Source organism: Centruroides vittatus, unplaced genomic scaffold (assembly GCF_030686945.1).
Source record: "Centruroides vittatus isolate TY-2023 unplaced genomic scaffold, ASM3068694v2 contig_1168, whole genome shotgun sequence".
In the NCBI taxonomy this organism is placed as follows: domain Eukaryota; kingdom Metazoa; phylum Arthropoda; class Arachnida; order Scorpiones; family Buthidae; genus Centruroides; species Centruroides vittatus.
This window is the reverse complement of record NW_027120749.1, coordinates 2,488,165-2,511,628: the sequence shown is the minus strand read 5'-3', so window position 1 is coordinate 2,511,628 and position 23,464 is coordinate 2,488,165. Positions and strand designations below refer to the sequence as shown.

Genomic DNA, 23,464 nt, shown 5'->3' with positions numbered 1-23,464 from the left:
TTTTCGCGAAAAATTTGTCTGTTTTCGTCGATTGCCTCGGATTTCGTCGGCATGCTCGAGTGACCTCGCTGCTAATTTTGCAAAAACAAAGGGCAACCCACACGTTTTCTGGCGTCATTTCTCGTTGTGTGAATATTACCCTGCGATGGCCCACCATTGGCCAACAGTTCCGTTTCCTGAACACTGGGAGTTCAGTTGTGGGTTCGCGCTTTGCCAAGGCGAGCTGGCCGTGTGAAGTTTTCCGGGTCTTCTCCACGTCTGTAACGCCCGAATAGGGGCCAGTAACCCTTAAACGGAATTCCCGGAAGGCATTATTCCCTCGATACGACCATCATAAACGCATACAACTACTATTACATGACAATTACGTCACACTTTACTACGGGGCGATATAGGCTAGAAGCTCGTGTCCAACTAGCGTCTACAAGATAAGACCTCGCGTGTCTAGCCGAACAATTCCATTGCTTTTATCTTAATGCTAATTATCTTATCTTTAATCTTAATGCTTTTATCTTTATGCTAATTAGTTTTTTATATTAATTTCTTATTTCTTTTAGTATTTAACGCTATATTAATTCTCTATAAAATGTGTTTTTGGTATGTATTTTGGAGTGTCTAGAACAAATTAATTGGATTTACATTGATTCATATGGAAATAATTGCCTCGGTTTTCATCAGTTTCGAATTTCGCCGATTGTTTTCAGACAGATTATCGACGAAAACTGAGGTATCACTGTATTTATATACTTACTTTTTCAAAACTATCTTGGCTTTCATTTAAATTATTTTTTTTATTATTCAATTTACCTCTCATGGGTAAAATATTATATTATTTAAATATTAACCAAAAAAATTAAATTAAACTATTAATATTTTATATATTAAATATTTTTTATTAATAAAAATTTAAGATTTGTTTTAGTTTTTCACATTACAGTAGTACCTCAGAATACGAAATTAATCCATTCCTAAACTGTCGTGAAAATGTTGCAAGGTGAATCATTTTTCCTCATATGATTACATGTAAAACCAAATAATCCGTTCCAACACAAAAAACACTCAAATTAAAGCTAAGTAGTACATTGAAAAAAATAACTTTAGTAAGGAAAACACTAAAAAATGCATTTTGTAGTTGTAAATGTATAAATAACCATAATAGAATAACAATTGATTAAAAAAAATGTAGCTTTATTTGCACTTTACCTTTGAGGATAGACGACAATGGAGGCATAAACTGATGGTGGAAAAGAGGGAGAAGGGAAATGATACTAAAACTTAACTTACATAACATAATGTATCAATAACTAAAAATAACTTAACACTAATTTTTTTTTAATCTTCTCTGTTTTATATTTTTTTTTAAATTTTTTATTCACTGCTTTTTGCTTTCTTTCCTTCACTTCCACCAGCACTTTCACTGGATAGAGGTCGCTTGGTAAAATATCTATCCAAAGAGGTTTGGCTTTGCCTACTTTTTAAAATGTTTCTAAAATGACTTAGGCAAATGTCATTAAACTGAACAGCAATGCAGCCAGTGTGAGCCTTTTCGGGATGTTTCTTTTCAATAAAATCGGTCACAGTCACAATCAGAAAGAACACGTGATCATGACGGTGGCGCTGCGAACTAATGTAACATCGTATGGTGAGCTTTTGTTCATACCGTGGAGCAAAAATATGTTCGAATTTCATGTCATATACTGAAAATTTCGTATGCTGAAGCGTTCGTATGTAGAGGTATTACTGTATTTAGTTTTGTTTTATATTTGTTGTGTGCATTATTTCTTGTGGGAGAGGGAGGGGGCCTGGTAGGAAGAAATGTCTTAGGCCCCAAAGTGGGTTCATCTGGCCCTGAATGGACTATTTTATCTGTGATTGTAGCATGGTCATAATTTGTGTGGGATTTTTTTTATTAAAGACATCTGAGGAATGTACTTATAGTATGGTTCCTGTTTTATGGTAGTTTGTATTTGTGTACAAGCTTTTGATGTATTACATTTGATATTTGATGTAAATATGAGTAGTCAGTTTGTGTTAAAAGTTTGCAATCTGATTTGATGTGTTTTGTATAGTTTTTTGTATTTATGAACGAGTCGTGGATGATGATCATAAACCTTTCTGTCTCTCAGAGGTGATGGTGTTATTGTTGTTTAATAATGAAATTCAGAAATTGGAGGAGAAATTAACTTGCAATTACTTTATAATAATTTAATTAAAATAAGTTATATTATATATACAATGTATTTAAATCAATGAGTTATATTATAAATATATTTTATTTTATTAGCATGCATTTAAATAGGTACATTCAATTTAAATAGTTTTTATTGTTATTAACATTATGAATTCTAATTTGTATGTGATTCTAATTTATTTAATAATAATAAATATTAATTTCATTTAATTTTTCAGATAAAACAGAAGGAAATTCATACCATTATGAAGAAAAAGTGTTCAAAGTGGAAGATATGCCAGATTTAAATCAACTTACTAAAAGAAAAAAGAAACGGTATTATTGTAGAGTTGACTTTATTTTAAATTTTTTGTATTTTAAATGCAATACAGTATCTGAAAGTAATCTTCAACAGCTGTGGACAAAAATTAAAAAATCAAAATACTCAGAAATATGGTTTTTCTTATATACGATTTTTGTTATATCTTAAATCAAGGATTAAATTTGCCTGTCTTCAATATTAAAGTAGTATCAATACAAAATAAGAATAGCAGCATACATACATATATATATACAGTAAAATCAAATCCCAAATATCAGTGATGCAGAATATTTTCACGGTCCAAAAATTATTGCACACAAAATAAGACAATAACTTACAAACCAGTTAATAATTATTACTATATAGTTTGGAAAATTCAAATTAAATTATACAAATAATTAAATAGGCCCACCTTATAATTTGCCATGCAACACTGAACTGATAAATTAATGTAAAAATTTTTTCAATTCAAAGAATCCTTTAATTTAAGCACGTCATTATCATAGGATAGCATATATAATTATACACTTGATGTAATATTGTCTCTTAAACACTATATAATGCAAATACCTGATTACTTGGCAGTTTACATCTTTCAGTTTATTCAATTCAGTTGATACAAGTACCTATTGTTTGTATGTGTTTTGGGCTCTATAATGCCCCTCTTCAGCCAACTAAAAATTACAGAATACATACGGATTACAGATTTTGATATATACATATATAAAATAAAATATTATAATGAACATACCTTGAGATAACAAATTTCTAAAATCTTAAAAGGATCAGTAAGACAAAAAAAACCTTTCACACTTTGTTTCTAGCAGTTTAATCACTAAGTACAAATGTGAGTTGTTGCAAGTGCTGCCCCAAGTTTTTAGGAACAGTACCCAGTGTGACAATGACCACTGAGAGACCATTGTTGCTAGTTTGTGCCAAAGTCATTGTATTTTGATCTTCAGGTCTTGGTATTTATGATCTTTTCCAGTTTTTTTTCTTTGATCCCATTGTCATCAGTTATCACAATGTCAATGATCCACACCTTTTTCTTTTCCATGATGGTTATATCTAGTTTGCTTTTACCAGTATTTTATCCATTTAAATTCGAAAGTTCACAGGATTTTGACGTACTCACTTTTGGTTACTTTTTTGGTTTGATGTTTCTATCAGTTCTTAGCAATGGGTACAGTACATTGTTATTTTTGCAGGTTCCAACAGATCATTTTGACAACTGTTTTGTTGCTGTTTGTAATCAGTCTACATAATCTTTTTGCATAAACTGTGGATATGATGCACTGTTTTATCCTTTTCTTTGCACAATCTGAGGATGATGTGCAAAGCAAATTGTTGTGATTATTTATGATCTAGAGCAGAGGTGGGCAAGCAAGAGTTCAGTGGGAGCCAAAATGTAGGTTTTGCAAAATGCATGGGAGCCGCAGTTCTGTACTGTCGTGACGAATAGTATGGTAAGGCAGGGAAGGATAGGGTGTCCCCCATCCAGGTCGAGTACTTGTTTTAAAAGAATAGATTTGAAATGTCAATTTAATTTATTGCACTAACTTGGAAATAAATTACTAAATATTACATATATATAATTACATATTTTCACAAAATTGTAAAAGTAATAATAATAAGCAGAAATTAACACTTTCAGCAAGAGCCATTAACTCAAAAAGAGCCGCATTTGCCCATGTCTGATCCAGAGTGTCCAAATTGGCTTGGGTCCAGTTTATGATTCCAACAGTGTATCTTATAACTGGATGGCCAGGTGTTGTTGGCCTTTATTGTATTGTTACCATTCAATTTGGTCTTTAAGACTTTTCTGATTCTTTGTGTGTATTGTTTGCTGACTGCTTGCTTTACTTGACTGCTTGATATTGTCCATCTCTGAAATGCCCAGGTATTTGTAGGTTTCCTTGTGATCTGTTTTTGGTTGTTTGACATTTTAATCTCTTCACTGTCCTTGATGTTAGCTTTGTTTATTGCTACTGTAGCACACTTTTCTAGTCCAGTTTCCAAAGAAATATTTCGACAATGTTTATTAGTGAGTGGATTTTATTTTGGCTTTTCTGTACAGTTTCAGGTCATCCCTATACAAGCTGGTGCTGAAAAAATTTCCTGTTTTTTTGTTGTTTGTTAACCCAGATTGGTTTTCTTAGTGACATTGGGATCATTGCAGTGATGAATAGAAATGGCAACCTTGGAAGATGCTTTTCTTGATGTTGATCTGTCCGCATTCTAATTAGGTTGTGTATCCAGACCTGAAGATGATCTGTTTAAGATCGTAAACGTTAGTCACCAATAAAAGATTTACAACTGTAGAGATACAAAGGTTTTGTGGACATTTTTTATTATCAATTTGCAAATTTTCCATATGGGATGCAAGTGAATATTTCATTTTAATTCAAATTGATATGAAATTTTATCTATTAAAAGTGTCTGTGTTATAAAATAAAAACAAATTTTCTTTTTTAGTTGTTTTTAAAGTTCTGTTTTTGTTTCAATTTTTTGTATAAATCAAACCAATGGTTTGTTAAGCAAGACTGATCATCTTTACTTCAAGAAACTGTTAGATAGGTAGTGGTGTATTATTATAACTGTCTCCTTCTCAAATTACTGGAGTAATTAAATACAAACAAAACCTTTTTAACCAGTAATAGAAACTTAACACAACTTCCGAATGTTTTCAGTTTTCACCAAGGCCTGCCTCAGGTTTTTAACTAAACTGATTTTCAAACTGGAATGTTAGAATGATGATGTTCAAAGATGTTCAAAAAATTGATTTTAAGTTTTCAAATGTCAAATTTATACGGCTGATTGACTATGCTCGAATCTTTCATACAGATACTTCCACACATGTGCCACTGTATTGCAGTTCTTAAAGTTAATACAGTTGCTGTTCAGGTTGGCTTTATATATTTCCAAAGCCTCCAGGTTATGAATATGGTCTGTTTGAAAGGCCTGCCTAATTAATCTGGCATTCTGGAGGTCTGCATGTACTGTACTTCCATGCAAACCTCCAGAACACCAGATTAATGAGTATCAGTGGCATACATGGACAAGGCGGTGGTATGCCTGTTGTTTGCAAGGTCATATTGATGTTCACATACTCTTTTATGCATTGATTGTATGGTTGAGCCAATATATAAATTCCTTTGGAATCTATCATCCCTTACAGGTATAGAATACACTCCTGGGGCTCTGCTCTGATCCATTTTATCTTTTGCATTGCATAGCAACTTATATATTGTACTGGATCTCCTGTATGCAATTTCTGTACCACTCTGGCCTGCAATATCTTTGTATAAGAAGTTCAAATGTTGATTGAACTGAACTATGGTGTGTCTGGAGCCAGTGATGCTTTGTTGACATGTGTTAGAAGTAGACTGGGTGTTGGGAACATTGTGTGAAGCAAGTTGGTTGGCATAAGAGTGGGCTAAACTACGTGCAGTGTTCTATTGCTATATCTTCTATATGTTGTAGCTCTAGCAGAATGTCATGCCTATTGGTGTGAGAGTAAAGGCTCGTCTGGTTAGGGTGCAGAATGTGGCAATTTTATACAAAAAGGGGTCAGATGAGTTTGCTAGGATGAATAGTGGCACATAGCCCAGTTTGTAATAAATTCTCATTTCCACCCAGCCCTTATTGAGACACATGCTGATATCTAAGAAATTAGTGCTACAGTTACTTATTTGATTCAGCTTAAGGATAAGACTGTTCGGGTTGTTGTTCATGCATGTTAAAAACTCATTGACCTTTGGCTCAGTCTTCCATAGGATAAACAGTACATGTATCTTTTGTAAACCATGATGTTCGCTAAGAACTTAGGTAAGACCTTGTCTTTTAACTGTCGCACCACTAACTCACATAGTTCCCATAACAGGGAGCTGCCCATGGGTACACCCTGTTTTTGTAAGTATATGCTGTTGTTAAATTAGATACAGAGGTATAGCACATGAGATGTGCCAGCTCCAAAATCTGCTTACGATGTGAATGGGCCCCATTCTCGCATAGTAAAAGGTCCCTAAGGGCGCAGAAGCATGGTTGCAGCAGTATTGATGGGTATAGGGATACGAAATCAAATACAGTGATGTGGGGCCTCATCATATACCTCTACCTGCCACAAGATATCAATCAAATCAGTGGATTTAGAATATACATGTAATCCTTCAACCAGTCCGAGGTGATGTTGTGTATAGCCTTCTCGAGTAGCCTAGTTGGGGACCTAGCTTTATCCAGAACTAGTCTAAGTGAAGGTGTTAGTTTATGTGTTTTTGCAAACACGAATAACCTCGGAGTGTCAGGTGAGGCAACCACCACCTTGTTTAATTTTCACTTCTTGGCCAGGAAAGTGTGAGTGAATAAAGAGACGCAAGTTTGTAACTTGTTTACATAGTTCTCATTGACGGGTTCAAAGTCTGTGTCAGTGAGTTAGTCTGCATAAGCGATCTGTAGGTAGCTTCTTTTAATAGAATGAGAGCCTTGCTTTTATCAGCTTTCGGGACGATGATGTGCTCCCCAGCAAGCCATTTCTTGGTTCTTCGCAGAAGATGCAAAAAATCGTTATTTTGGACCTTGTTGTTGATGGAACAAATTTTGAAGGCAGCTTTCCATCTAGAGTATTCTTTGTGGATAACATTCATACTGCCAATGAGCCTTTCGATGTCAGGCGTCACATTCTCTGGATGCAATTTGGAAGCTCCCAGTGCATACGTTGGACCATGTTGTACGATGCAAATGAGGTAATCCAGGGGGTGAAATGTCGTCCCAGCAAATTAAGGGTGTAATGGCCGAAACTTCCTTGTCCGGTTTTTGCTTACTCAATACCCAATTTAATTTCTTCCTGTACCTTTTTTCCAGGCTGCGAGCAAGAATTTCATGAAAACAATTAACCCTTCTATTCACCTCATCGAGTGTTTCCAGGTTCTGTTTGAATAGTTGATTCTCTACTTTAATCAATTTATCCAGGTTAGAATACATGTCCTTCCTCGATGATCTAATGGTCTTTCTTAAACATAATATCCTGAACTTCGGTAAAAGTGATTCGCTCCCCTTGGGGACATGTACAGTGAAACCTCGGTTTTCGTTGACTTCAGTTATTGTTGGTTTTGGTTTTCGTCGATTTTTTTCGTGAAAAATTTCTCAGTTTTCGTCAGTTGTCTCGGATTTTGTCAGTGTGCCCACGCGACCTCGCCAAAATCAGAGGGCGACTCACATTTTCCTCTGCAGTATGGCGTTGTTTCTCATTGTGCAAGCATTAACCCATTTATCTAGTGAAACAATTCGATTGCTTTCATTTCCTGTTTGTCGTGGTAGCTTGTGTTTCATTAGGATTGGTCGAATCTGGACCAATAGTGATTGTTCCATACAATTCGTTGGATTTGAATGAGCAGCGGACTTGACAGCGAGCTAAAGACGAGCGGGGACGCTGATGGGAGGAAACTTTCTGCCCAACTTCCCATTTTCCCGCCTAAATTGTCCTTATATATGCCCTCCACCGGCATGCATATATAAGGACAGTTTAGGCGGAAAAATGGAAGTGGCTTTCGTCTGGTTAAAGAGAAGGCATCGTCTCACCAACGACAGGGTGTGATTCCCGAAAGTGTTAGTGCATCGTAAGGTGTTTTTTAATGAAATGATATGTGATACGAACAATTAGCAATCATTAGCACTTTGGTTTCGGTCGCAATTTTTTGCACATCAAGTTTAGTAACTTGACTCTGTTAGTTCATCATGGGACTGAAGAAAGTTTCCAGAACCAGCAGGCCTTTAAAGAAGGTGAGGAACACGATTATATTGAAAAAGGAAATCATAGAAAAATATGAGAGCAGCATTAAGATTGCTGAAATCAGTCACATGTACGAGAAGTCGCCATCCACAATAAGTTCCATTGTGTTGAAAAAGGAAGCGATAAAGGAGGCTAATGTAGCGAAAGGCGTAAATGTACTAACGAAACAGAGATCTCAAACAATTAAAAATGTTGAAAAGTTGTTATTAATTTGGATTAAACAAAAACATTTAGATGGCAATTGTTTCGGAGACAATGTCGTATAGCATTTAACAATAATTTCGATTGTTGATTCCAGTACTCCTCGCTGTCTTTCATATGCGAAGAAGAGTCTTCAGAAAGATAAATACCATGTTAAATGTTCATTTATTTATTATATTAGTCTGATATATTCATTTTATGTTCATTTCTTATTGTTTTTAGTATTAACGGTATAGTAGCACTCATATATTCATTCTCTAAAAAATGTGTTTTTTGTGCATATTTTGGAGTCTCTAGAACGAATTAATTGGATTTACATTGATTTCTATGGAAAAATTTATCTGCGTTTTCGTTTGTTTCGGATTTCGTTGATTGTTTTCGGACGAATTATCGACGAAAACCAAGGTATCACTGTATCTGATGAATCAACATAGGAAATACATTGTTCTTCTGGCATTCCAAAAGCAATTTAAATTTATGAGAAATGGATAAAGTATTAATTGTGCTTGATCCTTTCTTGCATAGGCATTTTACCACATACATTTACATTACATTTACATTACACAAAAGTCTAGAAACATTAGGGCCTCACAGCAGATACACACACATGCACTACAGAAGGTTGCTGTAAAACACATATCACATAATCAAAATGTGACTTGGTGAAATTACACAAATACATTAATGAACAACATAATAATAACTTGTTCCAGCATAGTATTAGGCACCATTACAAGCATCAAGTAAGATATACAGTAGACCCCCCCTATAACATGGGTTCATATAACACAGATTCGTATAACGCTGTGAAAAAATTGCGGTCGTGTTCGTATAACACGGTAAAACGTCATCGCCGACTCGTGTCACAACAGGATTAGTCGAATCTGGTCCAATAGCGGGTATTGTACAAACCGTTGAGTTTAAATGAGCACTGGACCTACTAAAAAACATTTATTATTTAACAGCCATAAAAATTATATTTTTATTAATGATGTCTCCAAAGTTAAGTTATTTTTCTGAGAAAAATTCGCTGATCAGGAAACACGCATCTGCTGTTCGATGAGCCACTCCGCGACGAAAACAAGCTTAAGCAATGGTATCGTCAACGGTGCACACTCGGTAAGTAATCCTACAATTTTTTGTTTATAGCATAATTTATATGGATTATTCCCAAAAAATTATACGTGATTTGGAAATGTTGAGTCAAATTAGTCTAGAATCGATTAATTTTATGGAAGAAAACCTTTCAAACAGTTGTAGCCCCTAAACTGCAAGTGCTGGGCTGTGATTGGCTCATGTATTTAAGTGACTCATACAACACTGATTCATATAACATGGAACGTATCTACCATGTTATGGGGGGGGTCTACTGTACTTCTTCAGTATTGCCACCATATTAATAATACTACTGTATTTATTTGGGGAAGTATTAAATGCAAATTTAAAATTAACATGTTTAAAAGTTTAATATGTAATTTCTGAAATTTTTTTTCTATGTAAAATTTTAATCTTATAAAAATATTTATTTTATAATTTTTTTTATAATGCTTTGAATTATTATTTTATACAATATAAATGTTTTATTTATGGCATAATTTTATAAAACTTTTTGATATAGTTATTTTCTATCTTATTGTATACTATATACTTTTTACAGTCCAAATGAATGTTGTATATGCCTTGAAGATCTCAATGATGTGAGTATGTTAATGATAAACTATTTTTATTTCATTTTTCATGTATAAGTTGAAACATTACAGTTAAAAATAGAAACTACACTACCTTTTCAGATAGCCCAGTATATTTATGCTATATATGGTTACAGAAAATTCTTGTAGTGAAATATCAAATTGTCATAAAAGCGAACACATTAAGTAATATTTTAGTATTTATGTGTATTTAAGTAAGACAGTTACAAAACAAAGAAATAAAGTTAACTAAAAATAATAAAAATTAAAGCTTTACATCTAACAAGGGAAGGTTGAGCATTACCAATGCTACTTTTTAATGTAATGTGTGTGGTTTTAGAAAGATCACCTTCTTGATAAACATACTGAAAGTCTATTTTCTGAAAAAGTGCAGCAAAACGCGATTATAAAATGCTTTATTTCCAATAAAAAAACCCTAAAAAAAGATTAATATGACATTTAAGATAAAACATAAGCATTAAGCAAGAAGCATTGATGGCCAAGTTTGACCTCATATATAAGTAAATAATTATCATTTATATAATTAGAAGATTCTTGGAGACTATCCAAACTTAATTATGGACTAAACATGAATCAATTTAAAATACATTATTAATAGTAGGATCAATCTAGCACACTGTCAATGTAAGAGTTATTCAACAAATGAACAGCTACATGGTATTTGATTTCTCTGTTTTTCTTATATTATTGGAATAAGATTTTTCCATCTAGTACTAAAATGGTAACATAAATCTGCAATTATTATTAATTGAAGGTATTTAAAGCTTGAGTTTTTTTTCCAAAAGGTTTTTGGTGTCAAGTTCTTAATCTCTTTTAGTGAGTCTAGTTGAATCAACAATTCATTGACAAAAAATAATTTTATCATAGAAAAAATATCATTCATTTCAAATGGAAAATTTATAAAAATCAAATTTTTTGATACTTATTGTTAATTTTAACAAATTCAAAGGTCAATAAACATTTTTTTTTAAAGTTTTTCTGAGAAGCCATATTTGACTCAACTTCTTAATACATAACAAAGTTTACTTTGAAAACGTGAAAATGAATAAATAAATCATTTATATTATTATATACATTTTAAACATTAATCTAACTTTTTAAAATTATTTACCACTAAATTATGCAACAGTTCCAACATATAATCAATCATCTGCATTGATTCTGGGAGATTGGAAGAAAAGAATATTCTCCCAATCTCATCATATTCTCATTGGGAGAAATCACACAAATCACAAGTTTTTGACTTTCAGTAGTAGAATCTGGAAAAAGTCTGTATTGAACTGAGAATTACGTGAAGATTCACTCTGGAACAATTCTAAATTCTCATGATCAGCATCATTTGCTTGAAAAACTATTGTGAGAGATTGAATTCAAAGAAATGTTCAAAAGAAAATTTATTTTTCATCTTAAAAAGGAAATTTACTTAAATCCCAGAGAAAAAGAAAACTTTTTCCATTTTATTACCGGAGGATGAGTGTATTTCTCTCCCTGGAGTCATTTTCTTTCCCAGGGAACTCAATGTGTCACTGGGAACTAAACAAAAAAATTCCCTATTGGTGTAAAGGGACGTGAATGGAAAAATAAAAGGAAGAACTCAAGGAACAGAGGTTGTCCAGAATACTCAAGAGTATCCCTTAGTGCCGACCGAAAAGGTTTATCATTGTCGCCCGTCGCTGCCTGTTCCTCCCCGAATATCCTGTTTCTCTCTAGGGACATCTTTGAAGTACCGATGGATTTCAACTTCCAATAGATTTTAACTGCCGTTCAAGGCTACAGAGACCTTTCCAGGCTTCCCCTAGTGACTCCACGACCATTTGGAAACCCAAACAGTGTACCGGGTATTTATAACAACACGTGATGTCATGTAAACTCTCTCTCTCAATCAGTTAGTCATGTATTCATTCCGTTATATTAAAATTGTTATTTTAGTTGTTAACCTTGTAGTCGTGTGATTCACTTCCAGTTTGCTGTCTTTCCTCTCATCTCAGCTCCGTTCCAAATCCAATAACCTGTGTACACGGCTACTCGCATGACCGTTCCAATATGCCGTCTCAGCTTCCGTGTCACCCAGGACACTGTGGTGTCAGTCCTGACAAGATATCAAGGAGGTACAGACCCTCCGGTCACACTATCAGTTGTGAACTGATGTTTTTGGCAGCTTACCTCATTCTTGTTTTGCATATTCCTATCTTTAACATCTTACAATAAAGAAGAGGATTTCAAAAAAGGACCAGGATTGAGCTCACTCCCAAAAAACAATTAGTAAAATTTGAATTATTGTTGTTAAAAATATTAGCATAAGGTTAAAACCAAAAAGATAGCTTATAAATTGCAATATAAAATATATATATTGATATAAAAAGATCTGCTTTACATTTTGAATAGAAAAGTTGCCAATCAGCATGAAGTCCAATAGTATCTTCCATATTTATGTAAAACAGTTATAAATATTCTATTTTTGATAGTTGATTTGAGAAAAACTATAATTTAATTCAAAAATTTAATAAAACAGTGTTTCTGCTTGACTACATGCTTTACAATCTTATAATTTTACAATTTTTATAATTAGTATAAATTTTCTTTCAGAAAATCCCTCCTGTTAAGTAAGGTGGTATTATTATTATTTTTTTTACAAAATATTTATATTAATCAAAAGTAAGTATTAGATTTATTTTCTCACTTTTCAATTTATTGATAAAATATAACAGCTAATGATTGAATTCCAAATAAAGTAAAATCTCTCTTAAAACAATCACCTCCAAAACTTAGGAAAATGGTCATCTCAAGGAGTGATCTTGTCAAAGAATGATGAAAATATAATGGATATTGAGTAATACATAGTACTACATAGTATAAACAGTTGAGAGGTGAAGCATTAACAGTCTTTTATTTGGCTTATAGTTTATTGAGTTTGTTCTCAAAATTTGATCAGTCAATTTTAATTATACTTTGTCATTTTACATAATATGAGATGAAATTAAAAATGTAATAAAACTCAGAGGCCTGTGATTTCATTTTAGAGATTGTGGGATTCACAATACTCTGTATCGAGATAATTGTGAATATGAAAGATGTGAAAGATTGCCATGTGGAATGAAGACAAAGGGAAGAAGTCAACTTAACGTTAATATATACTTAACGTCAATATATACAAATATATACAAAAATATATACAATATATACAAAAATAATATATAACTTAACGTCAATATATACAAAAATTTACACAGTTGTTCACAGGAAACATATACAATCACTTACGAATTATACAGGCTCATCTGTACAATGAGTTTTATACAATACCAGTCCTTTCGTCCAACTGAGACACATGCTTCTCTCACAGAAACTAATTCTCAGTTAATGTTCCTTCCCGACAATTGATTGAGACCCAACAAATGTTTTAATCTTCTGGTTAAAATTCCCTCCGATGCAAACCAATTACTTCGATACTAGTCAGGTCTTATTTGCCTGTCTAGATACTGCTTCCATTTCACAACACAGTTCCTCCAAACACCTGGACACACACACACAGGAAAAAGCAAAAAGACTCTGCAGCCAATCTGCAATCCCTTAAATACACCTCCCTCCTTCTAAAGTGCTGCCAACACTTTATACAATCTGAACAAACAAAAAAAAAATAAAAATATAGCCCAAAACCTGATTATTGATAAGTAACCTGAAATGGCACAAGGTACACTGGGGTCAAATTGACAATGTCCAAGATCACTAGCACGAATATGCACAGTTCCTTTTTGTTCTATCTCACATTATCATTTGCTGCTACCACAGCAAGTAATTGTCATAGATGGCACCAAAACATTGACTTGTTAGCACTTCAACTCAATTCTTAGTTTGTGTTTTAGACAGAAAACAAACTGTGTCTAGTGTAACTACTACTAAAATTTAAAAAATGCTGTGTGTTAATTAACATTATACTGCAAGAAAATTTGTTTATTCATCACATACAGTTCTGTGTATTGTACTGTACATGAAAATGTAATACATACAATTCTTAATGTTAATTTAAAGTAGTCTGAAATGGCTATTTGCTTTCTGTTTTAATTGTTTTGATAAGATGATTTCTTTCTTTAATATTTCTTTTCTATTTGGTCAAACAGATCCCTTTTTCAGGTCAAATGAATTCCAAAAACCACCCAGATCCCACCAAATTTGTGATCAACAATAATATTTAATTTCCCTGTTAATGGAAAGATTAATTTCAGTTGCTTTGTTATATTATTTAATTTAATAATAAATAGAACATAAGAATAAAGCATAAACTAACTTGAAGATATTAATAGCAAATTATGTATATTTTTTACAAGACAGAATAGGAGAAAATATACATTGAAGTTAGGAATAAAGATTGAGGCAAATTTTTACACCTAATGCAATAATGCAATATTCCCAACATTATATATTGTACATGCTAGCAGTTTCAATTTTATCATTTCATCCTTAAGGTTGCCAAGTACATGGGGATAAAATATGAGACAAAATGAGTTGTTTCCAAAAGATATTGGGATACTTCAATTCCAGAACATACAGGATATGTATTTCTACTCTGTCAGTAACAGAAATACATTTAAAGTGTGGAAAAGGATATTTTATTTTAGGAACAATTTTTAGAATAAAGTCCTCCTATTGTTAGATGGTAGTTGGAAAAAAACTGGAACATCTGGCAACCCGCCTATCCTGGATGATGAAACTGGTCAAAGGAGGTTTTTCACACAAAGGGATTACAAGTCCAGGTAGTCATTGGTCAGATAAAGGGATGGTTAGCTTGAGGATTAAAAACAATGATTCCTATGGAATAAAAATTATGTTCATTTAAATCAGCATGTCAAACACGCGGCCCACCAACACCTGGGTTGCGGCATGCCGAGACTTTAAAAAAAATTTTAAATATCAAGCTTTGACGCTTGAAGTTGGAAAGTTTGAACTTTTTTGAACTGTACGATTCCCGCCCTTTTTGTGTTTGTTCGTTCCGTATTTCGTCCAACCAATTCGAATTGGTCGATGCTAGGAAAGATGGTTGGATAACAGCCGCGGCTTTGAATCTACGAATGATGATTGGCCGGCGAACATTGTACGAGAGCGGACGTCGTGGAAGACTGCTACATGCTGATTTGTCCATCAGCGATTGCTACAATCCATATAAAAGGAAAGGTTTTGGCGCCAAAGTCAAGTGTTTGCTGGAACGTCAAGGCGGACGTTTGTGTGCTCTGCCGTAAGGTGTTTCGTCTACTATTGCCGTGACGAGTGACTGTATCCAAAGTATACGTCGCAAGGTGTCTTTTCGACGGATCTGTTCAGGAATAGTGACTTTCGGAACTTTGACTGTTTGTGTGAATCTACTTTGTAAACATCATAATTTTTGTGATTTGTAAATTACATTTGGGCAGGTGGATTTAATAATCTCAATTCGCTTCATTTCTGGAAGATAGAATGTGAATACACCGATCTACCATATTATATGGAAGTTCGTTGGCTTTCGAGTCATAAAGTGCTAAACCGATTCTTCGAATTGCTGGACGAAATCATAATTTTTTTGGAAACAAAAAATTATGAATGTGCTGAATTAAAAGATGGACAAAGGATAAAGGTCCTGGCTTTTTCAGTTGATATTACAAGTCATCTTAATCAACTTAATCTTAAGCTTTGAGGCAAAAATCGTGTTGTGACAATGCTATTTGATAATATTAATGCTTTCAAACAAAAATGATTACTTGGGTGAAAACAAATAGGAAAAGAAAGCTTTGAAAGTTGCTAATATCTATTGCTTAAATAACCTAAATTAAAATTTACAGAATACACTGACCAAATTAAATTGTTAGAAACAGAATTCGATCGAAGATTTTCTAATTTTAAAAGCTGTGAATTACAATTTCGTCTTTTTACTTCACCTGTATCTATCGATATTGAAACTGTTGATGAAAACTTACAAATGGAATTAATTAAAATCCGATGTGATAATTTGCTGAAGCAAAAATATATGGAAGTTGGAATTCCAGATTTTTATACATATTTATCTGTAGATCGGTTTCCTAAAATGTTATCATTGGTTACCCGTATACTGGCTATGTTCGGAAGCACTTATTTATGCGAGCAACTATTTTCTTTAATAAAAAATAACAAAAATTCAGAAAGGTCAAGGTTAACCGATCAACATTTATCATCAATTTTAAAAATTGCATTAGCTGAATATATTCAACCAAATTTTGATGACTTCCTTTGTGAAAAAACATTGTCAAATATCTTCTAAAAAGTAATATTAAACTGCGATTTTGTTTATTTCTTATTATAACTTTTGTTTTTTATAAAAAATATAATAATATGAAATATAAAATGTCTATGTACGTATAATATACAATATATTGAGTCTAATAAATACATAATATAATCATTCTAAAAATCGTATTTTATTAATTTTTTGAACATTGAAAACATGCGGCCCCCGACTTATACAAAATAGATCATGTGGCCCGTAATATCATATGACTTTGACATGCCTGATTTAAATGGTTGGATGACTTAGAGATGGTCATCTGGAGGGGTTTACTTTACATTAAATGTTTTAATCGTGTTAATTTAATATTTTAAATTTATGTAACTGAATTATAAAACTAACTTTAATTATGCTTGTATTTCATAAAATAAAATTGTCATGTGAAACATCATCTGACAATTTTATTTTATGAAATGCTACTTTGTTTTCAAGAATTATGAAATATAGTAAACCCCAACAAGTTGGACTTCACATAACTTGGAAAAATTTTTTGAAAAATTATGGAGTACAGTAAAATTCCATTGATAATGTAATTTCATTATATAAGTATCCCTTGTGTAACACAGTAGTTACGTTCCAAAAAAATGCAGTGAAACAATCTATATGAAACAAAGGACTAATGCAAAACATAGACCATTCCAGAAGTAAACAAAAGTATACAATTCTTATTTGTTACTAAGAGAAATAGGTTTGTTCAGTAAGTAACAAACAATTTTTTCCAGAATTTGTGTTCAAGTATCGAGATACTGCCATATTTCATTCATCATTTTTACAAATGATTATTGCCTACAGTTAAAAAAAAGTTTAATAACACTTAGCTAAACATATTTAAACAAACTTTACTAAATATGAAGATTGTCACTGTGTTTTTTTTTTTCACAGATCAGTCATACTGGCTAGTCTGAAAGCAATGACAACGACACTTAGTTGATAGGAAAGTTAGTGCAAATTGTTTTCTTCCTTCTTCTATCAGTTTTAATTAAAGTAAACCTGATGAAAGGCACAAAACAAATAGAAAATTTCCATGTTCTAAAATCTTTGGGCAAATTTAAGACAACACACATGCTTACTTGAATAAAAAAAAATATATTGAATAATGAACTTTATGCTTAAAAATTGTGAAATTTTGTACAGAGGTTTTCCAAAACTGTGTTAGAGTGAAACCGTGTTGTACAAGGGATACTTGTAATTATAATTTTTCTAATTAACAAGTTTTTATTCCAATGAAACTGTGTTGTTTATTTCACTTTGCTTTCTATAGACACAATGTAGTGACACTTTTCAAACACTGGGCAAATTATTCATCTTTTATTTAGTTGGACATCCAGTTTCTACAGTAACCACCTGGCAATGGACCGCAAGTCTGACTTGCGGTCCATTGCCAGGTGGTTACTGTAGAAACTGGATGTCCAACTAAATAAAAGATGAATAATTTGCCCAGTGTTTGAAAAGTGTCACTACATTGTGTCTATAGAAAGCAATAATTAACAAGTGTTTTTGATATTCAGAAGTTTCTACAATACTGGGCCTATACTATTTTATTCTATGAGTTACTAAAGACTGTACATTGCTATATACTATAGTATGTTGCTAGTAATAGTATCAATGTAGCAATGTATAGATGATATTGATGGAAGTTGCCATTGCACATTTGCAATTGAGTAGGTGCAAAATCACTTCTGTTCAAATGGTACCTTACTAGCATTACTAAGCATAGTATGTGGTGTTGTAGATTTTCTCTAATTCTGTAATAATAACAGTAAGTAACAAGGGTCAGTACCTCCTTGGTATCTTGTCAGACTGACACCATGGGTTGGCCACAAATTTCGTTGCGTGAGCGGTCGCACTTGTAGGCTTCCGGATTCAGAATGGAAGTGGAAGGAAACGACCAGAGTAAGTACACTACACAGATATAATAAAAATACCCATTTATTGATGGATAATATTTACAAATTCTACGACAACATTTCAGAAGCTTAGCACAATAGCTAAAAGATTTAATATAGATGCTTAACATAATTGCCAAAAAGAGAGGGATAAACCTATCGCGACCCTGACTGAGAGAGAGAGCTCACAGTAAGTTTGCGAGATGATAAATACCTTAAAATACTCATAAGTCCTAGACATATCAATGTGACTAGGTGTGAAAGTTCAGCAACTCAATTCAGAGAGTAATCCCTTTTTGCATTCTTGGGCGGCGGCGAGTGACAATGGCTGGAACGACTGGTTGGAACACACTCACACTTTAAGAAGAGGTTGATAACGACTGCTGTGAGGGGTTGATTGTCATCACCCCCTCCCTTTTATTAGGGGGCTCCTGGGTTTTTCCCATGACTTGGTTAAGATTTTTAGTATTTTAGAACCAATAGTCAAATGTTCACTTGTTGGTTTCGAGTGACACATTCGATGTGTCACCCTTAAAAGGAAGCAAGTCCATGGGAACAGGTTTAATCATCTCTTGGATGATTTTTCTCTCAAAATTTGTTTGAATAAATTTTTTCGTCAGGCCCAAACTCACAGTAACATATTTTAAAAATAACTTATGCTCTCACACGAAAGCTTTCTACTTGTGAAATGCATGTTCCATTTGTATTAAAAAATTGACTCAACCAGTCATGTATAAACAATATCTAGCAGGAATTTTGTCTTTCTGGTCACAGGTGAACCAACACTGGTATCTTTCATTCTGCCTTTTCATTGATCATTGCCAGACTGTACTTTTCCATAAAACATATCTATTTCATCTGATGAATTTGTCAAAATAGCTTGAATTTTCCCACTGACATAATAATTATAAGCATGTAAGCTTTTAAATGCTTTTAATGACACTTTAGTGTAAATTCCAGGAGATTCAGTCAAGTAGTTATATACAGTATATACCCATATGTAATTTTTGATAGTGACTCATCTCTAGGATTCTGTAAAATTTGGAGTCATAAAATATCATAAAAGGGATCAGAGAGAGAAACAGTAGGATATGGATTTAATTTCATGAGGTACCATTTTTTTTCTTCAGTAAGGAGAGTATTATTATAAGACCTAGGTAGATCTTGAAAATCAGAAACCTTAAAAATACCTGCTGAAAAACAGTTTTTAAAAACTAAATTATTTAATTAATTTAAGTAATTATAATATTTACATAAATTAAAAATTAAAATCTTTTGTAAACTAAATACTGTACTTTCAAACAAACAAATTATCCTAAGAATATCTTTAGCAGGCAAGCAAGTAATTTTTTTATTGTTGTGGAAAAAGAAACAGATCCTTCATTGTAACAACAGTTTTTAGAATAAAGTCGTCCTATCATTAGATGACAGTAGATTTTGCAATGTCATCATTTCATGAGATATCTTGATTGTTTTGATACTTGTCCATAAGGATAAAATTGTAGATAATCATACACCACATAGCTATATCATATATCAATAAAGATAAACTTATTACCTGAAATGACGATCTTCGATTAGTAAATTCTAGAAAATAGAAAAATTAAGTTTTATTTTACTGATATTTCTCAGTATTTCCTTTTTTCAACTATTTTAAATCGTTTTTTACTATGTCTAGACTAATAAGATAATATAACAGTTTAAATATATTCATAGCACAGTGGAAAAAATTGCTTGTTAAGACCATTTGAGAAAAACTAATACAGCTTATATTGTGCTGATCCTCTGCAAGTAATTTCATCTTTCTGGCCTGTCATTTGACAATGTCATTTATTGGATAATGTACTGTGCACTGTCAACATTCTGAGATCCACTTTTGTTGTTTGATGATTAAAAAAACCTGTCATATGTGGGTAATGTATTGGTGCTTTAACTATTTTTACTTCCAGAATTAGCTCTAAGTATTTATTAGAAAGATTGATTCTGCTCTATAGCCAAGATTGGAGTGAGCACTAGGGAAAACCTAGCACATATTAAGGATTCAAACTTGTCACTTCACATATCAAAATGATATTTGTACTGCTGAACTAATCTCTCTCATAAGTAAACATAAGTCTAAGACTAAAAAGATACATTTAAAATAATAATAAAAGCTATTCTTAGTATGTAAATTTTGATTTTAAAATGCAAATTAACAAATAGGTATAGCATATATTACTGACATATAATATCCTGTCTGGCTATTATTTATGTTTAAAAAAAAGTTTTGCAAGAGATAGATAGAGGGGAACTACATTGTTATAAATAATTCTCTGCATTTATTATTTCTGGATAACAATTTATTAATAACAAGTTTGTTTAAAAATAATAATTCATTTAAGACTTATTAGTATATTTATTTGACTGAAAATATATTTTATTTTTTTACAGCTTTATGATAACGATATTAGTATTTATTCAACAAAATGTGGACATATTTTCTGTAAAAACTGTGTTAAAGGCCTGAAATCTTGTCCCATTTGTCGTACTTCAATTGATAAAGCTGATCTTCGTAAAATTATCTGGTGATAAATACAATTTTTTTGTAAAAAAAACTTACATTTGTATAAGTATAAATATAAATATAAAATCATAGAATTTATATCTAAATTTATATAAACTTAAATGTTTTTATTACATTATCTGACATGCATCAGATATTGAAATGCTCTAATTTTGTACCTTAAAATGATTGTGTACAATTCTTGTGTAAAAAATTTTCCTCTCAGAATTAGTTGTAAATTAAAAATAGTCATAATTAAAATAGAATGTAATAAACTTTTTAAATATTAAAAAAGTTTGTCTTCATTTATATTCCTAATAATTATTTGATCTTTAATCATCTCAAAAATTTGATCAGGAATTAATGGATTTTAATAAATACAAAAATCAAAACAATAATTCAGCTACATTAAACTTACATAAAGAAATTATATTTAAAAAAAGTTAAAAATGTTGAACTTAAAAAAAAAAGCCCAGTAACAATTTAATAACGATAAATTATTATAAAAATACTTTCATGAAACCAAGTTTGTTTATAAAGAATCTTTGCTGCATCATACATACATAAGTAATATGTCTTAGACCATAATAATTTGATTCAATAGAATAGAAAACTCACCAAAAGCAAATCAACTGGGATTATTTTAAATTTCTAAAATTTGTCAATCATTAACAATACAACAATTAAATCTATTTTTACCTTTCCATATTTAAATATGATTTTTATTTATGTTAAGATAAACTTAATCTAAATAGAAATATCTTTTACCATAATCTAACCTTATTCTTTATATAGTGGACTCCTGCATAACATTATTAATTGATGCAAAATGTAAAGATACCTACTAGTGTATAACTTCTTAAAATGCTGCTATAATATTATTGTTTATAAATTATTCTAAAAAAGTAACAACAGTAATATAAAATACCAGAAAATCTTAAATTTAGGATGAAAATTCTTAATGTGACAATAATGTAACTGCAAGAAAACACTACCTATATGTGCTCTAATGCTTCAGTTGTAACATACACAGTTGCAAGAGGCATCACATTATATAAATCTAATTCTGAGAGGAAATAGTTCATATAAAGTTAGGAATTCTAACATTATATGAACTGTTTTCTCATAGAGAAATAATAATACCTGAAAATAGCATATCTGAATGAATCTGAACATAATGTAAGTATCTATTATGTTTATATTAAGTGTCTGCAAATAAGATAATACAGTTCTTAAATGGCTATGTTAGCAAGATAATTTAAATTTATAATATAGAAAGCATTGGAAATTATTGGGCTGAAATTTAAAAAAATTGTAGACTATAAATTCCCACTGTCATCCGTCCCTTTGTCCGTCTTTCCTTAATCTCAACAACGGAGTTAGATGAAAAGTACAATGTACAGGAGCAAATCACTATTAATTTGAGGTGGAGAGAATATATATTAAATTAAATAAATAAAAAATATGACTAAAAATTGCAGGGCATTGTGACAATGTCACAATAAATAATTGCTCGTTTGTTTTATAACTTTTGATTTTACAATTTTTAGAGAGTGAAAGAAGTTTGTAAACTAAGAATTAACTCTATAGATTTTTTAGTTTATTAAATTTTTTCAAAAATATAAGATGAGTCAGGAAGCAGGAACTGATGTAATTATTTGCAACAGTTTCTGTTTGTTGTCATGTAATGTTATCATGATAATGATCACGATAACAAGTAAAAATTTATATGCATTAACAATTTTATATTTGTAATGTCTTGAATAAATTTCATAATTTCTATTTCAGTTATATATTTTATTTACATCAGACAATAAATGCTAATGTAAATACATAGAGCAATCACTAGAATACCGATATCCCACTAAGTTTGTAATTTGTCAAATATTTGTCTTCATCTGACAAAGTGATGTAATATTTGCAGATCAAATAAAATTTGTCGGTTTGAATCCCATTCAAAAACATATCCCTAGTGTTTGAAGAAAAAATTTTTAAGTTTTTCAATGTACTACAACATATTTTATTTGTAGACAATTCCATGTTTACTACTTTATTCAATAGAATAAAGTTTATTAGTTTATTGTTTTGTGACAATAGTAAATGTGGAATTGCTTATCAATTTTTGGATATATTAATGCTAATGCTGCACCTAATAAAAAGTATATGAATGGTTTTCCACAGCCTCAGAAATGTTAAGAACCACTGATATGAGGATAATTTAAATTACACTACATAAGGATGCATTTGAAAAATGTTTAATGATATAACTAGAAAGTAATATTAAATCTTTAACATTATATTATAAAAGAAGCACAAAGCAGAATTCTGCTTTTTAGAACATTAGATCAAACTTTTCTTTGAAATGACTGAAAAAATTATTTAAAATGATATTTTATTTTACATTAACTTATTCTTTCTATGTAGAATGAACATATTAACTTTTATAAAAATTCTATAGATAAATCTTCATTCAGTATAAGAAGAATGTTGTTTACTTAGAAAGTGATTGTCCTTTTATAAACAAAATTTTAAGATACTTGAGTGATAAATGTATAGA

At 31.5% G+C, this 23,464-nt stretch overlaps 1 protein-coding gene across 1 annotated transcript in view; it reads left to right on the top strand.

Annotated features, from left to right (window-relative positions):
• Window positions 1–20,953, top strand: part of LOC136981246 (baculoviral IAP repeat-containing protein 3-like) — a 46,959-nt gene extending 26,006 nt beyond the window's left edge. Inside the window, exons 3-5 of the mRNA XM_067277531.1 lie at window positions 2,410–2,506; window positions 10,139–10,178; window positions 20,796–20,953. Coding sequence (XP_067133632.1) covers window positions 2,410–2,506; window positions 10,139–10,178; window positions 20,796–20,933 — 275 coding nt within the window. The 3' untranslated portion in view covers window positions 20,934–20,953. The remainder of the gene's footprint in view (window positions 1–2,409; window positions 2,507–10,138; window positions 10,179–20,795) is intronic.
• The last annotated feature ends 2,511 nt before the right edge of the window (window positions 20,954–23,464 follow it).